The 16,242-nt window shown below is 53.0% G+C and overlaps 1 protein-coding gene across 5 annotated transcripts in view; it reads right to left on the minus strand.

The window, feature by feature from the left end:
• XYLB (xylulokinase homolog (H. influenzae)) overlaps positions 1-13,800 on the minus strand; it is a 32,097-nt gene extending 18,297 nt beyond the window's left edge. For 2 of the 5 annotated variants that reach the window (XM_012734864.1, XM_012734842.1), the window contains exons 1-9: positions 13,737-13,800; positions 11,824-11,904; positions 11,136-11,222; positions 10,523-10,651; positions 9,571-9,636; positions 8,322-8,394; positions 6,586-6,704; positions 3,560-3,641; positions 344-384 (exon numbers count right to left, since the gene is read on the minus strand). In XM_012734864.1, coding sequence (XP_012590318.1) covers positions 344-384; positions 3,560-3,641; positions 6,586-6,704; positions 8,322-8,394; positions 9,571-9,636; positions 10,523-10,651; positions 11,136-11,222; positions 11,824-11,904; positions 13,737-13,748 — 690 coding nt within the window. In that variant the 5' untranslated portion in view covers positions 13,749-13,800. Of the gene's footprint in view, positions 1-343; positions 385-3,559; positions 3,642-6,585; positions 6,705-8,321; positions 8,395-9,570; positions 9,637-10,522; positions 10,652-11,135; positions 11,223-11,823; positions 11,905-12,150; positions 12,232-13,736 lie in introns of those variants that run through there. The other 3 variants (XM_012734850.1, XM_012734856.1, XM_012734871.1) reach the window with 3 other exon arrangements.
• Positions 13,801-16,242: the final 2,442 nt, after the last annotated feature.

Here is a 16,242-nt window from a genome sequence, read left to right on the forward strand (position 1 = left end):
GCTGTTTTCCCAAATGACTGTCCACTAAACCCTGGTCATGGCTTGTGTCCACTTTATTCATTTGGGGAGTTCAGAGGCTTCTAACCCAGGTCTGACCCGCTGCCACAGTGTCCACAGACTGGTCCTCATCAAGGCAGACAGGCAGCCTGCCTGGAAGGTTAAGACAACTGACTACAGAAGAGAAGTACAGGCAGGCCCAGCTGGGTCTCAGTGTCCCCCACTCTGATGACTTTTAAGACCTACCGATTCTTGGATAAGTAGCAAAGATGCTACTGAGACCCAGCCCCTTAGCCTCCAAATCAGAAAGAATTGGGTCCCCCCGTGGGTATGAGGAGTCACCTACCGCAATGTCACCTTCCTCCAGCCTCATGCCTGCCAGTGATGCTGAGAATGGGAGGGAGTTTCCGGTTAACAGGTGGTCACATGAGAGCCACAAAGCAAACTGCAAATGCACCCCTGATGGGAGCACATCCCCCACGTCATACTTGGGTAGAGGGAGGAACAGTCAGTAAGGGGTCAGGAGGCCCAAAGGGGACACAATCCCAGGGGTGAGAAGGTGGCAACTCTGTGGTTGGGGCCTCTGATTTGGGCTGGGATGTCTCTTACCTAAAGGAGATCAAACTCCCCACCGTGAGATGCTCCCAAGATTGCAGAGAGCCAAGGGGGTCAAGTCAAGACTCCAGGATACACATGGCAGAGAAAGACAAAGGTAAGAGAGGAGCAGAATGAGGCCCCCACAGAATGAAAAGAGGTTAAGGTCAAGTTGGCTGCCTATCGTCCTTCAGATGTGACCCCACACAGTGATCTTTAGCTGCCTTGCTCACGGATGTACTCTAAACTGAAAGCCCAGCATGTAGTAGGTGCTCACTAAACACTGGGTGACTGACTGCACGAAGAGAAATGCAGGGAGGAACAAGCACGCATGAAGAGAGGCACAGCCAGCAGGATGAACCTGCGCCTGGGATCCAAGAATCCACCTCGGAGAAGTTACCCCATGCGCCCCAGGGCAAGGGACAGTACAGGCTGAGGACCACAACACTGTTTGCATTGCCCCCCACAGGAACTGAGGCCAGTCTGCGTCCCTGGGGAAGGAAGTAAACCCTGGGGCAATTGACCTTAAATCACCATTGAAATGATGTTGCACATAACATGGATGGAGCTGGAAGGGACCATGCTTGGTGAAATAAGCCAGAAAGAAAGAGAAAAATACTGGGTGGTTTCACTCATAGTAGGAACATAAAGGACCAGGGGTGGGGGTGGGGGAAATAACAACGAACAATTATATACCAGAGATATTTGGGGGGGGGTGGAATGGGGAATGGGATCAAAAATGGGGGGGGGGAGTGCATGGGACTATGGCGATGGCACATGGGTGATTTGGTGATGAGAAGTCCATGGGGATTACAAGTGAGATGGAAAAAGGCACAAAATGATATAAAGGAAACAAAATATTATAATTAAAAAAATAATGATGTTGTACATAAATATTGTCGGGGTCAATTAGTCTGTCTGTAGGCCTAAAAAAATGTAACTGTGGTCATCTCTGGGTTAAGGGATTATGAATAATTTTTATATCCTTCATTTTGGTTTATTGGTATTTAAACATACGCTCTGCAGTGAAGAGGCACCTCTGTGAATAAGGAGAAAGCATGAGCCTTTGCTAGTCTACTTGCTAGTGTTTTTATGAAGGAGCAACTGATGCATTATTGGAGGCAGCAGCAAATTGAAGGTTAGACTTTGGGAGGGACTGGCTGAGGGCTACCTGCCCAACAGTTAACCTGAAACCGAAGTCCAAGAGGAGGGCTAGAAAGCCACTTGTCATTTCCGCTCCAATACGCCCAGGGGCTCACATTTCAGTGTTTAAAAAGCAGGTCCATATATATTCCCTCACATTTCCTAATTGATGGAGCTAAGTATGTATATTCCTAATAGACTCTGAGGATTTCATTTTGAAAGAAAAACAAACAGAGCCCACAGAGTATAGAATCTTCCTGAATGGTGCTTGTATCCTGTTCTCTTCCGAAAGACACCAGGCCCCCCAACTCTTCGGGCTTACAGGAACAGGAGCCCCTCCCCCTCCCCCCCACACACTGCAGACCAGAGCTCCCTGGGTGTAGATACCCAAAATAACTGACACACAGGAGAGGTGCAGGTATCTATGGAGTTGCATGTCCAGAAACAGAGCAAAGTTTTTTGTTGAAATTCCCTCATCATTACCATAGTAGTAGTCAGAGCTGTTATTACAGCCCACATTTTCTCTAGTGACTGCCCTTGTGTGATCAGGAGGAAACATTTACATCCCTGCTACATTTAAGTTCCTGCCCCCACCGCACACAGCCTGCTGGATCCTCGGCGTCTGTTTTGGGCCCATCTGCTGTTGGAGCTGAGGTCTGGGCCAGGGCTTCCCCACCAACCTATGCGTACATCAGTGTTCTGGCAAGGACCCCTCCCTCCTGGATGGAACCCCCAGGAGCTTTGTCTTCCCTGCCCCTGAGCAGTTTCTGGAGATCACACAAAGTGCACACCCAAGCCCAGAGCTGGCTTTGAAAAAGGATGCCAGCAACATGGAATCCATCCCTCATATGTAAAACCAACAGGAAGAAAGTACTAGAAGGCTGACATGTGTGAGAAGCGCTGAAGTAAAAAAATAACTGAAAAGGGATGTTTTTCAAAGGAGCAGGAAAGAGCAGAAACAGAGACCCTCATGCCCTGGCCACGGACAGAAGCAAGGTTTGCTTCTACAGAGGAACGTGAGATTCCCTGTGGCAGTAGGTCCCACCCTGGGGTGCAGCAGCCAAAGCCCCCTTACATGTTCCTGAGACCCCCTTTCTCAGCCCAGCATGGTGATTTGGAGTTGAGTTGCCAGAGAAAACATAAGACACTTGGTTAAATTTGAATTTCAGAGCAACAATATTTGAGACATATAGTAACAACTGATGTGTTCTTTATATGCAATTCAAATATTGCACAGAATACACTTTTGCAAAGTAATTATTTGTCTTCTGAAATTCAAATTCACTGGGTCTTATTTGTATTTACCAGATCTCGCAACCTTATCTGGGTAACTCACTAGGCAGAAGACTACAGGTGGCGGGGCTGAGGGGCCTCAGTCAGGGTGCCTGACCTTTCTTCAGAGGCCCACTGGCCACCCCCAGGAGTGGGCTTCAGGATCCCCTGGAGGAGGCAGAGGACAGGTTGGGGAGGAGTCATAGCTCAGATGGATGACCCATGTTCTAGAAGGGGGGCTGGAAAAACCCAGATGCTTAGGTTGGAACAGAAAAGGCCAGTTGGGGAGGGTGGACATGCTTTCTTTCCTACTCACTGGTCATTTCCACAGCAGGGAGCAGCCCTCAGTGGCTCCCGAAACCAGAGTCAGGACCCAGGTGGGGCAAGGACAGGAATCAGGTTTCAGACCAGCGATAAAGGGCAACAAGTGAGGACCATCAGAAGGGCCTCGGGAACGGGGGCACCCCGGGTTCAAGGGGCCAGGAAGGGATGGTCACGTGTCTGGCTGGTCCAAGTCAGCCACTCGGAGAGTGAACCCACCCGAGGTACTCACCTGGGTTGTCTCCAGTGAAGGCCACCACTTTGCATTCTGGAGGAAACCCATAGCGCTGGACATAGTAGGAAGCAATGGCTCCCTGAGGAGAAAAGGCAAGCACACGGTCAAGGCTAACCATCGCACGGCACAGCCATCGGATCACGGTCAAGGCTAACCATCGCACAGCACAGCCATCCGGAACGCAGGGCCTGGGAATGCTGCGAGCAGTGGGGTCACAGACCAGGGGAGTCCTTTGGCTGCTAAGAGACCCAAGGAAACCTGTGTGGTTCTGGAACCATTAACATGAGGCCACCCCCCAGCCTCAAATACACTTGACTTTGAGATTCAAGGCAGCTAGAACAAACCAGTCCCCACTTGAGGGATTCCAGATGTGGCATCAAAAAGGAGTAAGTTAACAGGAGGACGCCAGTAAGCAAACTCATGGGAGCAGACAAGGCCTCACACACATGCACTATCAGCCCAGCCGTCGGAGTAAGAATAACCGGACACCCAAGTCCAAGGCCAATGTTCCATGGAAAATAAGCCGAAAAGGCAGTGTGAGGGCGGGGACTCCCCGGAGCCCTCCAGGAGCAGCTGCGGGATGAGAGGGCAGGACACCCTAGAATGGATCGATATTCCTCAGCACAGTTATAAAAGAAAGTGTTTTCTGTTCACTGACTTTTCCTTAGTAGGAAAGTTTAAAAGAAATGGCAGGATTTCTTGGAGTCTGAGAAGGAAAATTTGTTCCATTCAGCAAAATTTGGGATTTCCGTTGTAAGTCATCTCTTAGGAGAACAAATGTCTTAGACGTGGTTGTTTTAGAAAACTGGGCTTGAGGGCCCTCCCTGGTGGCCCAGCGGGTTCAAGCATAGCATTACCGAGCTGAAGCCACTTCAGCACGAGTTCAATTCCCGGCCAGGGAGGTGATCCACAAGGAGATGCAGACCTCTCCTGGCCCACCCACTGCTCCCCTCAGCAGTGTACTTTTTCCATCTGCCTGTTTTCTGCTCCCTGCTCTGTCTCTGGTGAATCTTCTCATCACCCCTGCACTACTGGCCTGTACCCCAGTTCTGTATGTACAAATAAATCAATCTTTATATAAAAAAATGGTCTTGGGAAAGGACTTGCGTGCAAGTGTCTTATTTGGGGACTTCCCCAGGACAGAAGAGGGGAGCCAAGAAGAGTGACAGGGACACGCACCCAAGTGTCCAGCTGGGCTTTGCTGTGGACGTTGGAGCTCAGCTCACAGGCAACATCTGAGGAGCTGCATGAAATGAACCTGGGGATTGTCCACCTGGAGACAGGCTCCCCCTGGAGACAGGCTCCCCCTGAAGGGCATTAACTCCAGTACCTCAGGTTTGCAAAGCACAAGTGTGAGGTCACCAAATTGGAGCTGAAGGTGAGGGCAATGGGTGTCAGCTCAGGCAGGGAGCTGCCAAGTGACAGCTGTGTGAGGCCACACGCTGGCCACAGAAGCAGACAAGAAGCGGTGCAGGGGGGTTCCGACATAACATAGCTCCAAGTGCCTTCCTGCAGGAAGTGGGGCGCACTCTCTGGAGTGACTTTAAATTAAGAAAAAGATGACAGAAAACATGGCTTTTGCTTGTTTTTCCTCCAGACCACACAGGGTGCCTACCGTCTGGAGAAATGAAAACACACTTTTCTGAATTGGCTCCTTCCTGCTCCTCAAGCTGCCGTAGTCTGCACAGGCCCCTCTTGGTGGAAGGCAAGCAGGGCCTGTGGCCCCCCTGAAGGCGGCGCGCCCCCTCCTGTGATCCGCCGACCTGTGGGAAGGGCCTTCCCAGGGGCCTGGGTGTTTCTGTCCGCCCTCCCTTTGACTGCCCCAGTGCTGAACCGGCTGCCTGGACAGGGCAGGACAGCCTTCCTTGGGCCGCCGGGCGCTAGGCACACTCTGCAATGTTGGTGTGACTCTGAGCTTCTGCTCACGGCGACAAAGCCTGCTTCCAGAACAGTGCAGATCCCAGATGAGTCTCCCGTGGCTGGGAGGGTCATGGTGTCAGGTCCCCTGGTGCCTGCTCCTGCCAGCCAGAAGTCACCGGCCTCAGGGGTCCTTTTCCTTCTTCCTTCAGCGCCAACACTCAGTCCCACCCAGGGTTTCTGGTTGTTCTGGCTGTGAGGCATGTGCTAGCCAGCAAAGGGCCCCGCGGGCAGGCCCAGGTCTCTCCGCTTCATTCTCCCCACAGAACCACCAAGGACTGAGCCGGTCAACCAGGGCCTTCCCGGGCAGCTTCAGTCTGGTCTGAAGTGGACGGGGTATGGGGGTGTGTGACCCACTGATTACTAAAAGCTCTCCATTTTAACGGAGATGAGGGGCGGAGGGGGCGGGGCAGGCATTATCTTAGGAACTTTCAGTGTTCAGCTTGCCCAGGTAGAAGTCAGACACCCAGGGGTCCAGAAGAGCAGCAGTGGCGATACAGCAGAGGCACGGGTCAGTGCCACAGAATCCGTTACCGGAGCACCATGCTGCCGTCACGGGCAGCTGCCACCAAGGCCGTGTTCTCCACGCTCGCTGGTGTTTCTGATTTCTCCAAGCTGCCCACTTCAATCGGCAGGGGTGGTTCCTTGCTCCAGAAGTTCAACATTCTGGGTATTTCCTCCTAAGGTCACCTGGAACTTAGGCCTTCAATATTTTTTTCCAGTTCTAATAAATTTCCAGTGGAACTTTCTGAAGCCCCTTCCAACTCTCCTGCCATGAGCCCGTGACCCAAATCCGTGCCCACATACCTTCTCACTGCAGGGCACTGAGCCAGACATGTTACTCCAACTTGTGCCAAGCCCTTGTCCTATACTTAACTGAAAATCAAATGTATATATCTGGTACAAATGAAGGAGGGGGGGGAAGAAGGGGACCCCTTAGTAGCCGTTAATTCTTTAAGTGAGTCACATTGCCTGATAAGGAAAATCCAGTGGATTTTTATTTCTGCCTTTGCCTCTGAGCCCCACCACCCAATACTTGCTAACTAAAGGACAAAATTTTAAATTAAAAAAAAAAAATGAGCCACCTCACTGGAAAGGGCACCTACCACAACTGAGCACGAAGCTACTGGCGCGCCAAGCTTCTCCTCTAGATGAGGGGCGCAGGCATCGAGGCAAGCCTGCGACCAGACTTTGTCCTGGACCTGCAACAAATTCATTCCAGAACCTACGAAGAAAGCAAATGATAGAAATGTTTTGAAAAAGCGCCTTTTGTGAGCCATGTACAAATCTGGCAAACGGCAGATAATTCCCTCTGCTCTTCCGTAGTGGAATGGTCATAGGTGCCTGGGTCACCTGCCAGCCAAGCGGAGGCCAGGAAAGCCCCCACACAGCCCATCCGCTGCTCCCCTGCCCCTCACAGGCTCCAACACCATTCAGCTCGAAGTTAGTAGCTGGCTGGCGTGGGAGTGGGGGTACCAGCAATGTGTGGGCTAGAAGCAGCTCTGTGTGTCCCTGTGATCCAGGGGTCTCCTCAGAGGCGGTCCTGGTGCTGGCCTGGGGCAGTCCACATGGATTTCCCAAACACGCACAGCTTTTGGAGGAAGGGTCTCGGGCCTTCTGAACTGCCTCGCAGTTTTCCCTGAAATAGTCCATTTTCCTCTAGGCTTTCCTGAGGATGGAAAAGGGGAAAGAAACCAGAACACCTGGCCACGATGCAGGCAGGCAGAGGTGGGTTGGGACACTGATGGGGTCTCATGCTCATGGAGGAGGCGACACAGCAGGTAAGTAAGGAGGTGACTTCTCAGGTGAGGGTGAGGGGAGTCCACTGGGGGCCCAGCTGAGGGCCGGCTGGGGCAGTGGTGTGACTGTCCCCTGACATGGTGGCTGTGGGCCAGCCGGGTTTAGGGGCTGCTGCTCTGAGCACTGTGCAGGTAGCCAGAGAACCTTTCCTTTCCAGACTGTGAGTGATACTTGGGGACCCTACATTGTCACCCTACATTGTCTCCCTGAAAATGCCGACTTAGAACAGCACTCAAGCCCTTCAGCGGGACTCCCAGGACACAGAGTCTTCACGAAGCCACTTTCACGGGTCTGGCCCTTGCACTGCCTCCTATCCCCGCTCCGCTCTCTGTCCTTTCAGTCTTGCCTGACCCTTGCCAGGGTGCCTGCAGCAATCTGCACCTGGTTTCCTTCCTTACTGGTATCTTTTGCAGTTACTGCCATCAGGGTTTTGATCCAGAAGCTCTACACTCTCCTGAGTTCCCCAATTGTGAACCAAACTTCAGTAACTTCCTGCAGGAGACCACTCCAAGAAGCTCTCCAGGATGCTCTCATCCCGGGCCCTGGGTGCCCCTCCCTGAACCTGAAGTTGAGAAGGATGGGGAAGAAGTGACGGGGTGCCATGTGCAAGGTTAGGGTGTGAAAGACTGCAGCTTCGGTGTGGCCAGGCTCTCCTTCCTCATCCCTCCCTGGGGTAGGTCCAGCTGCAACGCGTTACACCCCACGGAGGCCCACGTGGCGAGGAGATGGAGCCTCTGGCCGACAGCCACCTGCATGGCGGGGAGCGGCTCTTCCAACCCTAGTCAAGCCTGAGATAACAGCAGCACCGGCGGCCAGACTGACCAGGCCAGGACCGCCCGCTGAGCCGCTCCCAGATTTCTGACCTTCACAAACTGTGAGATAATAAACATGTGTGATCTTCAGCTGCTAAGCAGTGGGGCCATTTGTCACACAGCAGAAGGCCAGGAAGACCCGCTTCTTGGCAATGGCAGAGCCGCCAGACCGGCCCCCACCAGGGTGGGTTAGGCACACGGTGTGCACGCGGCCAGGACGGGAGCCTTACCGTCACTGTAGTCAATGGGGGCGTAAGAGCCCAGGAATAGGGAGGCGGCAAAGCTACTGACCAAGGAAATCCTCTGAAAAAGAAAGAAACACAGTGGCGTGTGACTCGCTTCCATACTCTGAGCCACAAATGCTGCGGACACACACGAGCCCGAGCCCCAAGGGCCACGACTGAGCTTCCCAGACCAGAGCTTGTGAGTGGCCGTGACAGCAGCCAGCCTGCCTTGCAGGCGCTTCCTGTTATTATTATTTTTTGTTTTATTATTCGCCCTGCATCGTGGGTTTCCCTCCTGGAGTCACACACCAGGGAGGGTGGGGCCTGGGCTCCCTCCTTTCTGTGGTTTTTAAATAGATCCACATGGAACATGGACTGAGAGGCTAGAGGACAAGGAATTCACAAAAACACTCCTGGAGCTTCTGAAGCTGCCCCTCGGGAGCCGCAGATCCCAGACACGAGTGGGAGGAGATGAGCTTCAAATGTCAGACCTTGGCTCTGTGTTTCTACCTGGGAACCAACCATGAGCCGTGGGAAGAATGCCGACACCTCCTGACCCCCATCCTGACCTGTGCTCCCCACACAGAATTCAGAGAGTTTTCAACACCCCCTCCACTCGAAATTTATATTACTGGCTAGAGCTTGCAGAGAAATCTAGAACATTAAGTCATCAGATAATAAAGCGCATGTTAACTTCAAGACTAAAAAGGCACTTGGGCTTAGCATGAGCTGATCATCGTCTAATTACAGCGAGATGGAGATCACAGCCAGGGTGCTGAGTTGCTTCTCACGGCATCAGGTGTGGCTTTCGGCCACCTTGGACAGAAGACACAAGCTCTGGAGGAAGAGTCGCAGCTGCGGACATGTGGGTCCCGCTGCTGACTGACCCTGAGCCTGCCATCCCGCACGAGCCCCACAGGGAACGTGATCCCCAAGGGCACACAGATCTGCTGGACAGGTCATGGGCAATAAGCCTTCCTCTTCACCTGGAAGACAGCAGCTTTTGCAGCCCTGATCCTGACCCTGACTGCCACCCCTTTTAGGTCAGAAGAACCCCGGACTTCTCTTTCCATTTATTCACTTTTCCCTCCGCTTTGGAAATAGTCTGACAATGAGAAAAAGAGCTGAATTGCCACTTAAAATGTCTGCAGCCAATGTTTTCAGCCGATGAGTATGAGATGTGTTACTGCTAAAGGTAACTGTGATCAAAGGAATTCAACTGTGACTTTCAATCAAATGGGAACATTTAACCAACCTCGGTGTTTGAGTAGGCCTCCGGGTTCTGCTGGAAAATCTTTGCAATTTGGTTTCCTGTAAAGCGCTGGAAAAGGAGTGACATTCTTAGAAACCCAACTCTAGGAATGAATGCTTAAATTCATAAAGGGTTTAGTGTAGCAGGTCCCAGATATTAAACACAGTGGAAACTTCAAAAAGGCCTCAAATCTAGAAATGGTTGAGAATCTGTTGAATTTTATGATTCAATATGATTTTGGTTTTTGAATCCTGGGAATCGAGCATTTGGGGGTGAGCCGTCGCTCTGCAGCTCCAGGATGTGGAGGGAGTACCCGGCCCCCTCTTGAGAGGGCCTCTGCTGGCCCAGGGCTGGACAGGTCTTGGGAAAGAAGCCCTCCTCTTCACCTGCACATTGAGTGAGAGACTCAGGGGACTCGGGTACAGGCGCCACATTCTTATTTCAGGTGACTCAGGTAGGGTCACAGGACTTGAGCTGAGCCAATCCCAGCCATCCCAGGCCCTTGGCTGAAGCCAGCAGGAAAGAGACTTTTTTCAACATTACCAGGAGTTACACTAGTGTTCTAAACTCATTGACTCTTTTTCAGCTTCAACACTCTCCAAATATGTCACTTCTCCCCACAGGTCAGTGAGGCTGAAACAGGTGGCATTTTCACCCCCAAACAACAGCCACACTCACATCTCTGCTGTAACCAGGAACAAGCAAGAGGACGTCCACCCTTGCCTGAGGGCAGCACAGGGAGACAGGATGGCCTTGATCAGACCAGGGGTCAGAGCACCAATCTGGGTTCCCCGGGGGGTGCCAGACTTGCAGCCTCAAGGGATCCCCTCCAGGCAGGACCCTTGCTGCATCCTCCCAGACACGCAGAGAGAAGAGACCAGATCCGCACCCAGACCTTCCTCCCCGGAACACTGCAACCCCTCTGTCCCCCTGGCCGGTGGCAGCCACTGCCCACCTCATAAGCACGGGACCCTGTGAGGCAGCTGAGAGCCTGGGCTCCGCCCACGGCAGCCTCTAGCTGGCGGCACTGGGCTGTGGTGCTGGAGTCCATCCATACTGGAGAGCTGCTGATGGAGAAGCAGGCCTGGAAAGAGGGTGCAAAGGCCCAGGTCTGAGTTCTGTCTCCCAACTCCGGGAGCTGCCCTGGTAGCGGGAGCACGGCACATGTGGGTGTCTCTTCCCTGAATGTGACCCCAGAAGCTGGAGGCCAAGGCCTCCGTGTCCAAATGTCTGCCTGGCCTGCAGGTCTGAGATGGAGAGGATGACAGAGATGGGCAGGGAGGGGCCAGCGCTGGGCCACAGGGCATCTGGACACCCAGAGAGGAGAAGCCAGGGTCTGCCTGCCCAAGTCACTAGGAGGTATCACGCCCCAGGAGGAGGTTCCTGAAGGAGGAAGGGAGCCAGGAGGGGAGCTGTCCTGTCACCAGAGCAGGGCAGACCAGGCTCACAGCTACTCGTCCAACTTCCCCACACTCCAGGATGCACCGCCTGAACTTCCTGGCCCACAGGGCTCAGGGCCTCCGCTCCCCTCTGGCCCCCACCTCACCCCCCAATATGGCCACAGTTACCTGCAGCTGCTTGTATAACGGGAGGTCCGGTGACAGGCTGGTCAGCACCTTGCTGGCCCCAGTCTTCCAGTACACACTTCCATGTTGCTGTGGAGGGGACACCCGAGAGCACGTTGCCTCCCAGGCCGTGGAGACACAGACAGACCCCAGGCCACACACCGAGGGGCTGGGCTCCAAGCTTGCCCCGGCACTTAACTTAGCCACACAGTCAAAATGGGGAGAACAGTCCCAACAAAATGGGGAGGAATTCCAGCCAGTACACCTCAAAACTTGTAGGCAGGGGCCAAGAAGAATTATTGGTTTGGCTTTTGGTGCCCTTTATAAAACTGTATTTAAATATGTTGCTCATAATAGTATTTGAAACTCATTCATTCATGCACCAAGTATTTACTGAGCACCTACTCCAGGCCAAGCACAGCCAGGTAATAGGAGGGTATTGTCTCTATGCTGCAGGATACTGGAGTCAGGCGGAAAGACACACAGCATGGTTACAGAACCCCGAGGAGGGCAGGGACAGGGCCCTGGGGCATCTACGCGCTGGGGGCAGAGATGGGGAGAAGTGGACATGATTGTTAGCAAAGAATCAGACTTCAGGTGCGGTGAATCCACTCCCCCCTCACACCTCTGGCCTAGCCCCCCGTTCTGTGGACAGTTAGCCACCGTGTAGACAGACCCCATGCAAACAAACCTGGCCTGCCCCAGACAAGGCAAGGACTTGAGAGAAGTTGAAGCCGGAAGCCTTCATCTTCTCCAAGATGATATCCAAAGCCTGAGAAGAAAACCAGAACCCACGATGCATGGCTGTCCGGAACCACGGAATCAGGCGCACACAGACTCCAAAGGGAAAAGTCAGAGCCTGCAATATAGTGGGGGGCTCTGGGCTAAGGATGAGGGAGCAGCCGAGGACGTGGGACTCAGAAGCACTGCAGTGCGCCGATGGGGCGGACAGGTGTCGGTCAAGTAAGGTGCACTAGGCTAAAAATATTTTCGGTAAGGGAAGATCACCAACACTCACATCCTATCTGTGACTTGCAAGCCTCCAGGGACAGGTGGCTCATACGTGGTTTCTTTCACTGCGTTTCAACCCCGCACACCAGTGATAGAGAAGAGCACAGCAGAGCGCTGCCCTTGGTGTGTGGCTCTGGGCCGGGACGCCTGTCCAGGAGGCCGAGGCTGAAGGGGCAGACAGAGATGGTGGCCATTGGTCCCGACCCCTTGTTCTCCCATTGGCTGGAATCTTCCGTCCAACACCCATTAGTGAGATGGCCCAGTGGTGCTGGTCGCCCAGCGGAGCTGGCCACATCCCCTCAGAATCACAGCCGGAGTGAGAGTTTATCCTGGTGTTTTCCTTGAGGATAGAGAAGCCATGGGCTTTGGCCTGACCCTGCCATTCCACCCTGCGCTGGGGCACTCCTCTCACAGGTCTGGCCCTGCTGCCAGGGAGTGGGACACACCTGAAACCGGGGTAGATAGCTCCAGGCCTTTCAGGATTAGAGGTCGGCTGGCTCCCCCCCTGCTTACTCACCTCCAGAAGCTAAGGTCTTGGCCTATTGGAAGCCCTGACATCCCTCTGAACTCTGGGACCGCTGAACTCTGACTCTGGCCTATTGCCTCCACCTCCACCACGGCTCCTTGGTCTGGCTCAGCCATCTGAAGCCTGTCGGGTGGAAAGCCATACTTCACCCCACTTCTTCAGTTTGAGTCAGCGTCAGACTGATTTTAAAAACCACACTGTTTAGGGGCCCTCCCTGGCGGCACAGCGGGTTAGGACGCAGCACTGCAAGCGAGCTGCGGCCACTTCAGTGCAAGTTCGACCCCAGGCCCAGAGCTGCTCCACATGGCGCAGCAGACCTGTCCTGTCTTGTCCGCTGCTCCTCTCAAAGGTGTACTTCTTCAGTCTGCCTGTTCTGCTCCCCACTCTGTCTCTGGTGAATCCTCTCACCACCTCTGCACCTCTGACCTGTACCTCAGTTCTATATACATACATAAATAAATCTTTTTAAAAACACACTGTTTATCAGAAAGGGCTCAATACGGGGAATTGGCTAAAGAGGCCTCAAAGGACTAAACATGCCCTTGGTGGACACACTAACCGCTGCCTTTGGCTGCCCTCAAGCTGCAGGGTGTTGGATCCTGCGGTGTAGGAGGCAGCCCCTGCCCAGCCCTGAGCTGTCCACACCCCAGGGCATTTCCTTCCTCTTTGTCCTGAACAGGCAGGCTGCCTTGGGGCACTCTGAGGCTGACTGCTCAAGTCCTAAGACCCCAGAAGCTGAGAGGGTCTGGGGGCTGTGTACTGAGACGCAGACTTTAGATCTCAAGGCACTGTGCAGAAAGGCTGGCTCTGGGTATTTGAAAGATGGCCACCGCTCAGCCAGTTAGAATGTGGTGCTAATAAAGATGGCAACTGGCAGGAGTTTCTACGGCCTCAGAACCTGGAAACCCTCAGCATGGGAGGACTGAAACCGCTGGGACTGAGGTGGGCCTCGGAACCACACCGAGCTCCTCTCGACCGACGCACTCGTGAGCCATCACTTTGGCCGGCCTAGAAAGTTGCCAGTGAGACGGGCTGGGCAAGAGATGGGCAGGGATGCCTGTGTTTACCTGGACCCACATCAAGACTGGAGAAGTCACGGTCAGCCCATCCTTGTGAACATGAACTCCGCCCTGGGTCCTACAAGGAGAACAAAGGAGAATGTGGGGCGGCGCTTGGGAAGGGCCAGAGGCCAGATTCTGCTACACCATCGTGAGGAGAAACACCTCTGGCCAAACCTGCATGGGAGCGCTAGATTGAACAGACACCAGCACTGGGCAGGAGGGAGAGCGAAGACATGAGAATGACCCAGAGCGAAGACATGAGAATGACCCTGCGAACAATGCTCACAAAGCAGCAGCAAAACCAAGCCCCTCAGTCTGAGGGGCTCCCCCGGAAGGCGGGTACAGTGTCACTTGGTGTGATGGCCAAGATGGGCCTGAGCAAGTGTGGGCTCAAAGCCCTCCCGTAGCCATTGCTTTTGGGGAAATAGAGGAAGTGGGTTACAGGAGAAGTTCCTGGCTATTATGACTGACGTGAAGTCCTCGGATTGCAAGCCCAGAGCCCGCTCCGCATGCAACAGATGTTCACAGCCCTCGGCGCACACTCAGAGGGTCGGTCACCAGTCAGTCACTACTGGGCCATGTGCAGAGGCGGCTCTGGTCTTGGCTCATGCTCGGGTCAGTGAACAGTAGCTAGAGGGCTCTGCTCCTGGGGCTGGCTCCTGCCTCTGTTAGCTGGAGACAGGGGCAAGCAGACCCCTTGTCTCTGTTCTCCAGCAGCTAACCAGCCTGTTGTGAGGGGGCTAGGCAGGATTCCAAGAATCACAGCAGAAGCTTGCAGGCCCCTCTGAACCGGCACACTGTATTCCCCCATCACATTGTGTTGATTAAAATCAACAGTTTGGGGAAAAGATTCCATTTCTTGAAGGAAAGAGCTGCCAAGTTCATGAAACAAAAGACATAGAACAGAGAGAGGAGTAGACTCCACAGTGTGCACAAGCCTTATGTCAAATATATTAATCTACCTATGAAGGACTCAAAAGCTGACCTGATGGAATGAAAAGATGTAACATGTTTAGAAAGGAAGACTCAATCTCATAAATTTGTTAACTCTCCCCAAGTTAATTTATAAATGTAATATAATCCCAATAAAAAATTAACAATTTTTTCTCTGGAACCTTAAAAGTTGATCCAAATGTACATTAAAAAAGAACAAGAGGGCCCTCCCTGGTGGCGCAGCGGGTTAAAGCACAGCACTAAGAAGCTAAAGCCACTTCAGCATGAACTTGATTCCCACCCTGGAGGTGACCACATGGCGCGGCAGACCTCTCCTGACCCGCCCGCTGCTCCCCTCAGCAGTGTACTTCGTCGATCGGCCTGTTCTGCTCCCCACTCTGTCTCTGGTGAAGCCTCTCACCGCCCCCGAACCTCTGGCCTGTACCCCAGTTCTGTATGAATAAATAAATAAATCTTAAAAAAAAAAGTCAGATAGAAAGAGTATATGTATCGGCCCTCCCTGGTAGTACAACAGGATGGAGCACTGCACTTTAGAAGCTAAGCTGTTTAAACATCAACCTCAGTGCCAGTTTGATCCCCATCCCGGAGGTGACCCACATGGTGCGGCAGACCTCTCCTGCTTCACCCGCTGCTCCCCTCAGCACTCTACTTTGTCAACCTGCCTTTTTTGCTCCCCACTCTTCTGGTGAATCCTCTCACCACCCCTGCACCTCTGGCCTGTACGCCATTTCTGTAGGCATAAATAAATTCTTTAAAAAAAAAAAAAGGAAAAAGTATATAGTATTATGACCCCTTATATAAATTTCTAGAACATACAAGCTGACTTAGAGTGACCAAAAACATACCAGTGGTTGCCAGTACCTCAGAATGTGACTACACTGGGAGACAGGACCCTTAGAGAGGTTTACCATGAGGCCATGAGCGCGAGCCCTAATACAGTGCTAATGATATAATAAGATCTACTGTAAGAAAAGGAGATTGGAGCACAGGCAGAGGGTCATAAGAGAAGCAGTGCACTCAGAGGGTGCTGCATGAGAAGCAGTGGAGAGGCAGCCATCGGGGAGTGGGGCCTCAGAGGAAACAGCGCTACCAGCATCATGCTGGGATTTCCAGGCTCCAGAGCTGAGAGAAAATATATTTCCATTGTTAAACACCCCCAGTCTGCAGCCCTGCCAGGCTAATACAACAGCTAAACCCGCTATCTTTCTCCCCTCAGCCAACTCTCTTGCAGTCTACCATCCATCCCAAAGGTCAGCCAGAAAGCCCACATCCACATCTCCTCGTTAATTCTGCAACAAGACTTGTCAGTTTTGCCACCCAGCTCTCTCTCCCACAAAAAGCCTCCATTTCAGATCCAGATGACCTATAGAAGCCGCGTCAGTGGTCTCCCACAGAGCACTCCCGCCACCCACACCATATGCTCTCCCATCACCCAGAGAGAGCTTTCAAAAACAAATCAAACCATGTACACCTCACCCTCAGCCTTTAAGGATCTTCAGTAGCTGATCAAAGAGTTTAGGATAAAGACAATATGGCCCCACCATGCCCCGCCCCCACC

This window comes from Condylura cristata, unplaced genomic scaffold, assembly GCF_000260355.1.
Source record: "Condylura cristata isolate star-nosed mole 26May11 unplaced genomic scaffold, ConCri1.0 scaffold00004, whole genome shotgun sequence".
Lineage (NCBI taxonomy): Eukaryota > Metazoa > Chordata > Mammalia > Eulipotyphla > Talpidae > Condylura > Condylura cristata.